Consider the following 13,468-nt stretch of genomic DNA (forward strand, 5'->3'; position numbering starts at 1 on the left):
GTTAAAATCAAATTTATTTGTGAGATGAATTAAAGTAGCATAGGATGAGTGCCACATACGGTGCGGGATTCTTAAAGCATCACGTGATAGTGGCATCTCCATTAACCGACCTTTATAGAGTCTCAGAAACTCTAAGTTACATATTTGATATACATACATTAGCGTACAAGTAGCTTTTCAGGCTTCAGATTTTGCTTGGGAACAGCTTCCGTGAATAGTGGTGCTTTTAGATATAACTAATGGAACAGATTCCTGCTTCTCATTGGCTACAAATTTAGAACACTACCATTCACTAGACCATATGACCGTTAAGCTGAAACTGGATCTATTTGCTGACTCAATCTCATGAGGTTGAAAACCTCTCATCATTCTGGAGCAGAGCTGGAAGTAACTTCTGCTAGACTTGGTGCATGGACTTGTGGCTTAACAAAGAAATTGAAAAAAGTTGCCGGTGGGCTTCGATTAACTTTATTGAGGCAAACTTTCAGATCAGGTGAGCCACTAATTTGTCTGCACCAGATGAATAATATCCTGTGCTGTTGTTGTGTTTTTGTCCTCACATTTTGACTTGACTACAGCTGCAAGCTAATTGTTAGCAGTGTTACGTCTTATACACTCTCTCTCTCTCTCTCTCTATATATATATATATGTGTGTGTGTGTGTGTGTGTGTGTGTGTGTAAATATTGCTTGTGTACTTGAGGAATTCATGAACTACTTTAACATTTAACAACTTAATTACAATACCTTAGTTCTTGTGTGTTTTAGCTTGTTACTAAGACTGATCCCTCACCTAGCAGGATCAGTTTTAACTGTTCAATCTCTGAACTTTTGTCCACCATCAATGTGTTCTGTAATCATTCAGAAAAATGTGGTTTTATCAAATCAGAAATCTGAAAAAGAATACAATTGGACAGCAGAGGAGCATGAACTTTAAGTACACAAGTTCTCAACTGAAATCCTTGTCAAGAGATTCTCTCCAAAGATCTCCTAGGTAGCTATAGATGTAATAATACACAAAAAAGAGAAAAAGAAAAGGCAGCATTAACTATAATTCAGCCTCTTCACCTTTAGAACCACCTGCAGATGCAATAAGAATTTGTTGCTCAAAAAACCAGAGTGGTATGACTGAATTGTTGTCCTGTTGGCCTTTGGCGATGTGCTGTAAAATTAGCTAGCACAGCCCAGAGGCAAAAATGCCTATTTCTTGTTGAATATGCCAAAAAATGATTTGATGGCATTGATGGCATTCTCATTGACAAAGGACTCATCGTACTTCTTTATGAGAGGCTCAAATTCCTCGGAAGCTCTTAAGTTTGCTAAGTCAGGATCATTTCGAATGGTCTGCAACAGTCAACATATACATATATGATACTTCAGTATTGTTGGAGACCTAGCATAGGCTACAGTCTGGGATGGTTAATACAACTGCAACTGATTTTATGTCAAAAAAAAATACAAACACTTCTATAACAGGAGTGTTCTTACCTTGAAATCTTCATATCCTGCTTCCATAGCATCTTCTAAAGCAGAAAGACCAGCTTGTACCTGCATGACAGTTCATTAAATAACATATATGGAGGTTTCTGGTTTGAACTTTAGATATGCCATGAGACAGGTACCTGATTAAGCTTGGAATAACAGCATGCTACATTGTAACTTGCAACTGAAGCTTCATCTGGTTCTGGTTTCAAGCCTAATACTGACTCAAATTTTTCCAAAGCTTCTTCATATTTCCCATTCCTTGTATCAACCAAGATTTTGACCAATCAGCATAGGGTATTGCAGAAGACTTTCATATTCCCCATTCCTTCTACCATGATTTTTATTCGATTGTAGAAGAAAATATGTCAACTTATATATTTAGAGATTTCTTTGTGTGTTTATATTTGTTCTTTGGCTCATATTTCGCCATAGAGATGGAAACATCTTTTTATCTCGGAAGTTATATGCCCTGCATCTAGTCTCTTGCCTCTTCTAGAGATTTGTGGACAGTAGCTCCTCTTTCCTTAATTAGCATTTGCTACGAAATTGACACCAAGTTCTAAAAGGGTTGACATCAGGTTAACTGCTAGTCCTAAGATCTGGTCAGTTCTTCCATGGAGCTTTCTAAACCTAGAATTATATGTTTTCTAGCCAGCCCACTTTCGGTTGTAAAGTCTATAATCTCATACTAGTTTAAGATACACTGCTTAGTTTAAAATTGATCACATGAGATGATCGCATAAAATACCTGTATCGATTTTACCAACTTAAGAAAATGCAACTCGATTCTTGATGTTGTTAGAATAATAGTCTTCATGTGTTCCCACTTCAAATTACAGTGATTTCACTACTTCAACTCAGGAACAATATAAAGCTCTATATATGTCTTTATACAGTCATCACTGATCAGTCAACAAGCAGAAGATAAATACATCTTAAGCATCTGGATTTCTAGTTGTTCTACTTGATGTTCTACTCCTGATGTGGCTTCTATTACGAGTCTTTGCCACTCTTTTATTTATCATGCTTTTCTCATCTACTCTCTTGCTCACTCTACTCATGGTTTCATTTCCTTTTCCTATACCTTTCTCTCCCTTCAATAAAATATTTCATTACTGCTTGAAAAAGTGATCATCAAAACTTACCTGTAAAGCTTCAGCCCCTCACGAAGATCATTCTCCCTGCGATCCTTCTGTTCCATTTTCCGCATATAATTTTGCATCTGAAAAGAAATCCAAGCTTCATGTTTTAAATCAATAACAATCAAAACTAAAGAATCATTCTTCTTAATGAGGCAAAGTGGAATTTAACAAAACTCTAGTCTCTATACTAATCTTACTTGAATTACTTATCATGGAATAATAGGAGATATCTGAAACAGCAGTTGTTTGTATCCAGCTATTATACGATCTTGGTCTTTGCTTTACTGGGATTTACATCTTGATACTTTGTCATTTAGCAGAAATAATTAACAGGAATAAGTCATCACTAGCTTACCAATCACATTCTTGCTGCTTGAGTTATGACCTCAGGAGGCATCTGAATATGTTTGCTAAAGCATCAACTAACAAAACACTAGTGTTTACCTAACTCTTGAAATGTTGTTGTCATATTCATACAAATGTTCATAGACACCAGATAAGAATACTTATAAAGCATCAACTATAGCCAAGAGTCATAACACTGAGATAATAACCTGATCAGAAATGAAGCAATGAGCTATTTCCTTTATGTTTCCATGTGAAAGCGGTAGAGATCTTCTCAATGGAAGGAAGTGAAAGTACTACCCTGGATTTCCCTCACTTCGTTGCTAATAAATAGAGATCTTCTCAATGTAAAGAAGTGAAACTACTGACCTGGATTTCCCTCACTGTGTTGCTGATAACTCCAGAATTCCTTTCTTGTCTTATGATCTCTTTCTCGGTAAGCTCACCAGCATCCATCAACTTCCCTAGGTTATGTAAACATAGCCATGAGTTGAATAGAAAATCTTAATCAACTCAAAGCTCATATCACTAATTGCATATTGAAGGTTTAGATCTCAGATACACACTCTCAAGCGCACATTCCAAAAAAAGAAAAAAAGAGAAAAAGAAAATTTTACGCAAATCCATATAATTCAGAATACATAGTTCCTACAAGATCTCATGGAAGAGATGAGACACTTACTAGCAGATTTACAATATTTTTTTAAAAAAAACCATAAAGAGATTGCCCTTAAAGGTGATTAAGATTATCATGGGTTTTAAAATCTTTTGGATAATTTTATTTATGAAAAATTTGAATTATGAAGTCTCCCATATGGAAGAATGCATTTCCAAATATTTATACCTAGAAATTGAAAATATCAAGGTTCAAGCATAATGTTTAGGACTCAACTATGTTTACTTGAACTCTTGCATGTCCATTTGCAAGTCTTCTGCTGTTCTACTTCAAATTCTTCTTTTCCCCCGCCACTACTAATAAAAGGGCATCCTAGTGTACGAGGCTCTCAGTACAGTCTGGCGAGGGTCAGTCTTACCCACACAGTGGAGGGGCTGTTTTCATGTTTTTGGATCTGCGACACTCGAGTCACAATAAAACAACTGTACCAACCGTGCCAAGGCTTACCCTTCCCCACCACCTACTAATATTAGGGGGGGCTGGGATTCAACAAATTTACAGCCTGTTAGTTACAAGGAAAAAAGTTGACAAGTCCTAGTGTTACCACTGTTTGGGAAAGCCAATAATAGGGTTACACGCAAGTGAATATCAGGAGAAATGCTATATTGGTTGTCCCATAGAAACAAAAGTGTGATAAACAAACCATATCTCTTTTGCATTTTCATGACCAAAGGCCCGATTCTTTGACGAATGGTATACATCGTTCGGCCGTATTCTGCAGCTGGCCATATCTCTGTTCCGAACACAGCACTGCATTTGTCATGGAGTTTCAGTCAGGCCTTCAATCATTCATTTGCTACGCAAAGTTAAAACAATGAAGAAAAGGACGATTTCATGCTCACAAGGTCTCTGCCCAGAGATTGGGAATAATTATCAACAATGTACCCACGTATCGGTGGGACAGATATAACAATCAAACATAACCATCCTATAAGCATCAGATGAGATTGAAGAAAATCGCACCATCAACAAAACAGCTCAAAAGCTCACTTTGATCGCGGAAAAGATGAAAAGCGCGAGAAATTATTACTACGACAAGCTTAAAATTTTACCTGGATTGCAAAAAAGAACAAAACTTTCTGACAAGTAACTATGGGAATTGAATAACGAGATGGAAACCATCCAACAAAACCTGGTGGCAAGTACTTTATCTCCAACGGTGAACATCCCGGTCCTGTCTGCTGAGCCTCCAGGCGCGATTGCATCGATGTAAGTGCCCCCGTCGCGTCCTTTCGCAAACTTCAATCCATACGGCTTCTCCAATTCGACCTCGTACTCTTCGTACGGCTCCTCTCCTCCTCCACCCTCTTCACCTTCCGATTTCGAAGGCTGAGACTCGGTGGCCGACGAGGAAACGCTGGCTACGAAGACCGAAGCTTTCGCCGACCGGGCAGCAGGGAAGCATGCCGGGGGCTCGGAAAGTGGGATGGCGGACTTGGGAAGGGACAGCCTGAAGGGGAGATGAGTGCAAGGACTGAGCTTTGTAAGCTTTCTTCTTGGAAGGGAAGGAGAGGCACCGATAGGTGGGTTGGTAATGGAGGCAACGGACATGGTGAGTTGCTTCCTCTCTGGAGCTCAGAGAAGACACTGTGTGGTGGCGAAGTGAGAAGGAGAAGACCCACCGAGAGAGAGTGGTTTGGATCACGGAGAGGGAGGGGGCATTTGTGGCTCCTCTTTGCGGCCGGGTGGGAATAAACTTGGAATGGAAGCCACACATCCACAAAGTGGAGGAGGGCTTTCCGGGGAAGATGGCTCAAATTTTAGTTACTAGACGTTGGAAAAGTCATGCAATGCTCCCCGGATGGTCCCTGCAGTGGTCCCTGCCATCAATTTGAGGAAATATTCTGGATTAGGGTTTCTTTTTTAAGCAATCAGTTTTCTAATTTATCTTTTCACATTGAACTTAATAAACAGACTCTTAATGTAGATTAAAACAATTTCTGCCTCTATGAAACGTTATCTAAAGAAAGACAAATTAGTTCCTTAATTTATATTCTTTGATGTAATTTAATAAGCACACACTAATCTTCATAGATTAAGAGGATTTCTGCCTTTATGAAAGATTGTCTAAATTCAAAAATAAGAGTGTTTAACAAAAACTAAAATGAATCAATTTCACTGCTTGCGGAGTTTTTATATTAAGGTAGGGCTGAAAATGAGTCGGATATTATTCTACTGCATCTATTTTCATATCTGCTTTGGATCAAATTCAAATATTATTAAATACTGATAGGTGGCGGATCTATAGAAAGAAGCTCTTATAGCTCAAAGCTCTCATACCTTCCGCTAGCAAGCACATCTTCCGCCTTTCAAGTGCTTTCTCTATCCTCTCTTTTAAACATGGCGAGCTAGATTTAGCCAAGCTCAAGCCAGCTTATACTGAAACGAGTTGAGCTTGAGCTTGAGCTTGAGCTTGAGCTCGAGCTCGGCTGCCCAATTTGTATCAAGCTCTAGTCAGCCTCCTTGGCTCACTTTTATTTGGCTTGCTTGCACTACTGCACAAAAACATGCCAACTACTAGCATAAACGTGCCTATTCAGCATGCCACTAATATCATATTGTCACTTGAAAACATGTCAAAACAACATTTGCCAACTAGAAATAGATATACGATATTAACAATTGTATCCCTTTCTAGATGTTTTCATCCATTTATAGATCAATAAAGTGATAATAATCTTTAAATATTTAAAAGGGTTAAAGAATATGAATTTAATCATCAAGATAAGCCATGAGGTTGTGGTGTTTATCCAATCATAACTATGAGAGCCACAATACGTGGATTCTTTGCATGACGTAGATATCAAGTTATTGAGACAGATAGAAAACTTCTTTCTCCTTATTATGACTTTTAGGCAGCTAGATGAATTTCCGAAGATCTTCAATTTGTTTGTTGATATGATCTCCAAAATTTAGCACATAACACTATTATTGCAAGACTAAGACTGAACTCTGTCTGTAGATGTGCAACATGCAGAGACAAGACAAATTTTGAAAGATCATACTTACTAGACCGCATTTCTAAAGTTATGTCATGAAAGAGAACCATCTTATGCTAATCAAACATATTACACCAAAAACAACAAATTTCACAGGGATCCTGCAGTATAAAAACATAAGGCTAGTCTACTCACAAGTTTCAGCTTGTGACTGGCCTCGTTGTGGTTCTCAGGTGGTGTCGCACTTTAATGGAGGAAGATGCTGTTGGTCTACAAGCAAGGGTCTGGCTTGAGAAGTAGGACCTCAAGGACTAGAGGATGCTAGAGATTGGCAGAGCTCTTCCCTTAAATTTGGCCAGTGGTTGAATTGGAAATGCTGATGATACATTTAGTACCCAAATTCGTTGCAACCAGATGAAATTGACACATATTTTAGCTCTAGTATGTCTGTCTTAGAGATGAGAAGAAATGAACCAGAACTGCAGGTACATCTTGGGAAGGGTGAAGAAGGATATGAAGCTATAATGGTTACCAATGGACTGGCTGACTGGCTGGCCTCTGTAAGGATAGCAGCATTGACAATGGAATTATGGAAAGGTTCTTGGGAAATGGCTGCATGGATGCCCAGTGGAATATGGATACAGAATATGTGGACAGCTATTAGAAAATTCCTTAAGAGAGTGATAAGTTGGGACTTCAAGATAACCACTGATGGAAGATGGATTGCATCCAATAGAGTGTCAAATTTGAGTTCTGACTTACAGGGGGAAAAAAATGACAATCTGGGATTTCGATTTTCTTTATGAAATCTGATAGATAATTACCCTTTAACATAGCCAGCCCATAACCCAAATGAGTTGACAAAAGTATTACAGGTCAAGTCTTACAAGCCATGAGCAGTTGTTCGAATGCGATTCACCGAAGAGAATGCTACAATGCTAGATTTCAAATAGTCACAAGGAAAGAGAGTGGGAGTGTGGTTCAGGATGGATGTCAAGTTTGAACAGCATCATGCAGCAACTCCTGCTTCTAACAAAGTACCATTCTCACAAACATGTATAGATTTTGCGCCTCTTATCGATGCATTAGTCCTTTTGGGGGAGGAGAGTGAGAATTAGCATGCCATTAGATCGCATGTAGATTCTGGCGATGAGGCTATTTTAAATTACATGTATCATAACCAAAGAATATACCATAATGCAGGATAAAGAAGCTCAAGAGTAGGCATCAAAATAGCAAGGAAATAGTGTAAATGATTTAGATAGTACAATGTACACCAAGGGTGATGATGTTTGAGGAGGTGACTGAACTTTGGTTAAAGAGTTGAATAGGGGGAGCAAAATAGAGGGAAGAAAAGGCAGTGCTACAGAGATTCAAAAGAAGCTAAAATTTTGGAGAAAATAATCGATTAAAGTGGCTACCATACCAGTGCTTGACAAGCATGTGGCACTGATGCAGGCCAGTGCATGTGTGGCAGTGTGTGCCCATGCATGCCCTCGAGCCAGTGACAGGCCGGCGCATCATCAACATAGAGTATGTGGTTATGGTATAGATTCAATAGCTAGAAAGGACGACTCAAGCCAACCTCAAAATGATGTTGTAAGGCTTGTTCTTCATGTAACCCTACAAAAGAAGAAACCAATTAAAAAGAGTTGCTGATGGAAAAGAATACCGAAATTTCGTCAGGCACATTGTTGTTTAAGAATCATGCTGACCTTTTGCTTCGAACATTCTTCAATCAATTTGTTTTTGATAGGGCAAAATATCCATAAATTGCTGTCCCAACGGTCGATCTTAAGAAAAGAACTGATAAACATAGTACATGTCACGATGTCTCCTAAGGGGGCAATGTTGGAGATATTATTGCCTAGAAATTACTATATCGTTATTTTATAATAGTATTATAAAAGAATAATTCACTAAAATAAATTCAGAAGATTGAAAAGAGCTTGTCTGGATCGAGGCATGTGATATATATTGCTCTAAGAACGTGATTCGCCCCCTACGTACGGGTTTGCAGCGATCTCATCCCCAAGGTATAATAACCCGGCTCAGCCCGATCCTCATCTAATGAACATGATCGCTGGAAAGGCTTGACCTGACCGACTTCTTTAGTTGCCCAGAAAAGAAGAAAAGATTAAGAAAAATGAAAAAATAGAAAGCAGAAAGTTGAAGAGTGGAAGAACTCTGTCTGTGGAAGAAACTCTCGGGAGACAGAATACCAGTAAGAAAGAGAGAGAGATTGGATTGGATTAAGATTAATCCCGGAGGAGTCATTTATAGACTCTATCTGAAGACAGAAGAGATGCGATGCTTCTGAAGATACTTAATGTTTCGAAAATACCATATCCTTTCAGAAGCCAGCATTTTCTTTTGAAGAGTCACAACTCTTCTAAAAGAGGCATCTCACAAAAGTGTATTTTAAAATATTTTAAACAACTAAAGGTTTGGACATAAAAAAATAATTTTTTAAATTAAAACTCCAACATGCAATGATATTATCAAAGCACATATCATGGTGGAATCAATAAATTGTAGCTATTCATATGCTCTTGATGGCTTTGTTGCTATTGATCTTCACCTTTTTCAGATCTTTTTTTTCTTCCCTCTGAAATAGTTAATTAAGTTACATTTCCTCATGAAATTCTAGCTCCATGCCCTCTTTCCTGAAGAAAACACATTTAGCAATTTTGTTTGATAATTATAATTTTTCTAGAAAATATAGTTTCTTTTAATACATAAAAGCAAAAGAAAATGCTGAGATCTTGAATGTAGGATGAGACCGAGCAAATAAATTGGATTTCTAAAATAAAGCTCAGCATGCCATCACTCAGTGGCCTGTCCCCTAGTAAACGATGTTAATTATGGAAAAGTCAACAATATTCAAACATGTCAAAATAGTAAATGAGAAATAGTTAAAAAGAATTATTATCTCTGAACTCATAAAATTTTTGGTGCTTCCCATGTTGATTATTGTAATGGTTTATTAACAAAAGTTTATTACAAGCATTAAAAGTAGTTGTGGCTTGAGACATTACAAGAAGGATCGCCTGAACTTGAGTGCCATGTTACGATGGGAGGGAAGAATGAGACATTTGTCAAAGAATGGTGTTTGTTGGATAGATGTTAGCCTTCATGACAAGAAATGGGTGTGGGAAAAGATGGGAAACAAGATGCAAAATACCTGGGGGGAAAGAGAAGAGGAGGGTGTCAAGGGAAACCAAGGGAAGAGAGCTGAGAAAGTAGTTTGCAATTGTTTTCCACTTCCTCATCGGTTCATCTGTAATCTGTCAAGTATTTGAACAAATTCTTCCTTATATATCATGTTTTCCTTTCCATCTTTTCGGTTTTGGGAAAACCAAATTGAAAGTATACCTCAAAGCGTATGATACAAACTTCAATTGTTCATGGTTGCAACCTATGAGAAGATTCTCTATAATAATCAGAAGTGTAAAAAAATAGATCAAGAACACCAAAATGTAAGATGGATTGCAGCTTAATTTCGTTAAACCTTCTTGTTTCCACTTTTAAAACAGTCTTTCCAGTCTAGGGATACAGTTAACCAGAGTTTAAGCTTCATGGCATGCCTCTCTCATGTCCATAGCTTGGCACCAATTTATACAATTGAGATTAAGTTGAAAGTCAGTCATAAGACTTTTTTATGTATCATGTTGCTTCTTGATGACAACAGCATACAGATGAGGCATGGTTTGTTAGCTAAGTTGGGGACTGAGCATCCAACTGCATTGCGCTCAGACGGTGGGCCGCTACTTCTTAGACCCGGTATGTGGTTATTAGAGCAACTTACATTGCTTACCATATTTTGGTTGACCAGGATTGTTTGGACCTTTGGAGAGGGTAGCCCTACACCTAAGTTCGTTATGGAGTAGGCCTATATGCTAGCTGTGGAGATTACCCATGTAGGTCCATCGGACAAGTTTTTGACAGCTCAGGGCATCTGGAGCTCTATATCTGCTCCTGTAACGCTACGGACGGTGTTTATCACTTGGGAGCCCTTACTCTCGAGTTTCCTCAAGGTCAACTTCGATGGATGTATGTTGAATAGTGGCAGGAGAGGTGGTAAGGGGCTTTGTGATCAGATGCTCATACTTTAGAGTGGTAGCAGTTGGTGTCTGCCAGATTTTTGATATTTCTATTCCTGGGGCGGAACTGAGGGCAGCTTAGGTTGGTCTGTGTCAAGCTCGGTGTGTACTGCGGGGCAACACATTCCTGCTTAAAGGTGACTCAGCTACGGTGATCGGCTGGATCCATGGGTGCATCGGTGGCATGGGTGGCTGCCATCTATTACTCTAGGACATTTGGGACATGGTAGGTGGAGTCATCGCCTTCCGAGCCAAGCATGTCTATAGGGAGGCTAATGAAGCTATGGACTCGTTTGTGGCAAATTACTCTGGAAGAGTTTTCTTGATTGGTGAGAGGAAGCTACTTAGAGTACTCCGAGACTTATTACTTTTTGACTTTTTTAGATGTATTCACACTAGATTTGTATGAGTCATCTATTGTAGCAAAAAAAAAAACTATTGTTGGGATGAGTAAGACGATTGAGTTGTAAGTGAAACAAAGATATGTAATGCTGGATAAACGATCGAATCTGAAGCTAGGTTGATCTTACTAATGTGGCTGCTTGTTCTCGAATAAAGAATATGTTTTCTGAATTTTCTCTTAATTATGCAACATACAACTTTAAAGGGAGTTGGTAGAGCCCATCTTTGGCTTCATAAATTCAAATTAGTTGCTTTATGGTTTGGTTTGGGAAAATACAAAATTAAGAAAGAAAATAGCAGCACTATTGAGAGCATTCGTTAGTTGGCTAATTGAAAAAAAATTGTAAGTAAGAGATAGGACATAGAGGCCATCACTCAAATTGAATTTGTTTTAGAGCCATTCAGCATACTAAGATGTTTCAATTGTGAAACATTTACTGTTGATTCAAGTAAATACAGGAAGGATGCCAAATGATTACATACCCCTAAATTAATAATCCTTGACGAGTATTTATTATATGAGCGTTAAAAAGCATATCGGCAAAGTTCGAAGGAATGGAATCAACATTCTAAATTGACATGAGCTAATAGTATTGGGTGATTGTTAGATTTAGGCATGGTATACTAGTTGCATTTACCCGGGAAGAAGTGTTGTGAGACTATCGTATATGTTTCAAACTAGAAGCATGATCAAAACCATACTTATTGTTTGCTGCTCTAGCACATATAGAAGAATTTCTTTATTATGTCGATCATTGTTGTTGGCTTTAGAGTTCCAACATTTGGATTTTATGTTGCTGACACTGCCACACTCTTTACAAGTAAGTTTGGGATATCGGTCGATTAGTTTAGATTGCCTTGGTCTTGAATTGCTATCTCTATTAATACTTAGGGCCAGAATATCAAAACTTGTCTTGGGCAATTTGAATGCCCTTCTGCTTGCTCCTTCGGTGGAGCTGGAGAATATACTCCATAGCTTAGACTTAGGTTTGAATATAGCTAAAAGCTTCATTCAACCCTATTCAGAATTGATAAACCTTCTCCACATTTCATTCGCTCTACAGTTCCTTGAAAGAACTACATGTGCGTGGTAGTACCTTGGAGAAGAAAGTTAGCCTGTCCCAGATTTCTTCACAGAATTGAAGCAGGTATAGAAGACTATCCTTGTTGCATGGTGACAAGCTTCCTTTTCAATTTATAAATTTTGGGACCATTTCCTTCAGAAAAACAACCATCAGATCTGCCCACAACTCTTAAACAATCTTGCATAAGTAGCACTATCAGTAAAATCTCTATTAAGAACATTAATTAAACATGACAAAATCATATTGTTACATCATTCCCATGCCTTGACAATAATGTTAGGTATGGTTGGTTTAGGCAGCTACTCATCCACAAAGCTTAATTATTTTTCACTTTGAGAGCGATAATAATTGTATGCCTCCAAGTACTATAATTGTCTCCAATAGGAACATATGGAGTCAATATAGTTGTTAGACTATCAAAGTGATGCAAATAATAAGGAGAGTTGAAGTTAGATCCCATACTATTATCATTGTCAATAACATCGGATCTATTGAAGACAATTTCTTCTGACATGCTCATGGTGATGGGATGCAAGAAGGAATGAGATGGATTGTAATGGGGAGGAGATGGAGAGTTAGATATCCTGCTTTGATACCATAGGCAAATTAGTTGGATGACTTGATCTTTTCAACTATATTTCTTGAATATGTATAATATAATACAATGCAGATCTCATAATTTCTAGAGCAGCTAGAAATACAAATCCCATGATCTTAAGAACGACTATAAGGTTTGTACAATAATAAAAGTCAACAATAAAAATTCTATGATTGTAGATAGCACAAATATGGAAATGGATTCCAGTGATTTTTTATGATTCTAGGAGCAAAATATAGAAATGGACTCCAATGATTGTACACAATTATGGAGTGTAGAGATATGGAAATAGATCCGAATGATTATGAAGAGATAATATGGCATGTGCTTAACTAGGTTGTGTAAAAAGATAGGAACAAATAATCTTATAATTGTAGCAAGCCTAAGTATGGAAATGAATCTTGATGTTTGTGGACAGAGGAGAGCACATATGCTTGACTTGTTTGTTTAATAAAAAAAACCCATGAAAGAAATGGATCCAAGCTGAGTCAGTTATAATGGAAACAAACCCGTGGTTTGGATTGGATTAACCCAATATATAAGCGCAACCAGACTTGCATCGAAAATTGTCAACCAATGTCAACTTGGGATAGGTTTTGAGTTGAAAACCTCAACCATATAGTTCGATATCAAGCCAACCAAATTCCTCGCATGACTCAACCAAACTTAGTCCTTCTAGTTTATTGAGCTCCCAA

At 37.9% G+C, this 13,468-nt stretch overlaps 1 protein-coding gene across 1 annotated transcript; it reads right to left on the reverse strand.

Annotated features, from left to right (window-relative positions):
• Positions 1-855: 855 nt before the first annotated feature.
• LOC103718368 (protein MET1, chloroplastic) lies at positions 856-5,335 on the reverse strand. The gene is made up of 7 exons (XM_008807155.3): positions 4,779-5,335; positions 4,290-4,396; positions 3,340-3,434; positions 2,629-2,705; positions 1,621-1,741; positions 1,487-1,546; positions 856-1,342 (listed from the first exon to the last, which is right to left on the reverse strand). Exons 1-7 carry the CDS (start codon positions 5,195-5,197, stop codon positions 1,199-1,201), a joined length of 1,023 nt encoding a protein of 340 aa, XP_008805377.2. The 5' UTR covers positions 5,198-5,335; the 3' UTR covers positions 856-1,198.
• Between the last annotated feature and the right edge of the window lie 8,133 nt (positions 5,336-13,468).

This window comes from Phoenix dactylifera, unplaced genomic scaffold (assembly GCF_009389715.1).
Source record: "Phoenix dactylifera cultivar Barhee BC4 unplaced genomic scaffold, palm_55x_up_171113_PBpolish2nd_filt_p 000233F, whole genome shotgun sequence".
Classification (NCBI taxonomy): Eukaryota; Viridiplantae; Streptophyta; class Magnoliopsida; order Arecales; family Arecaceae; genus Phoenix; species Phoenix dactylifera.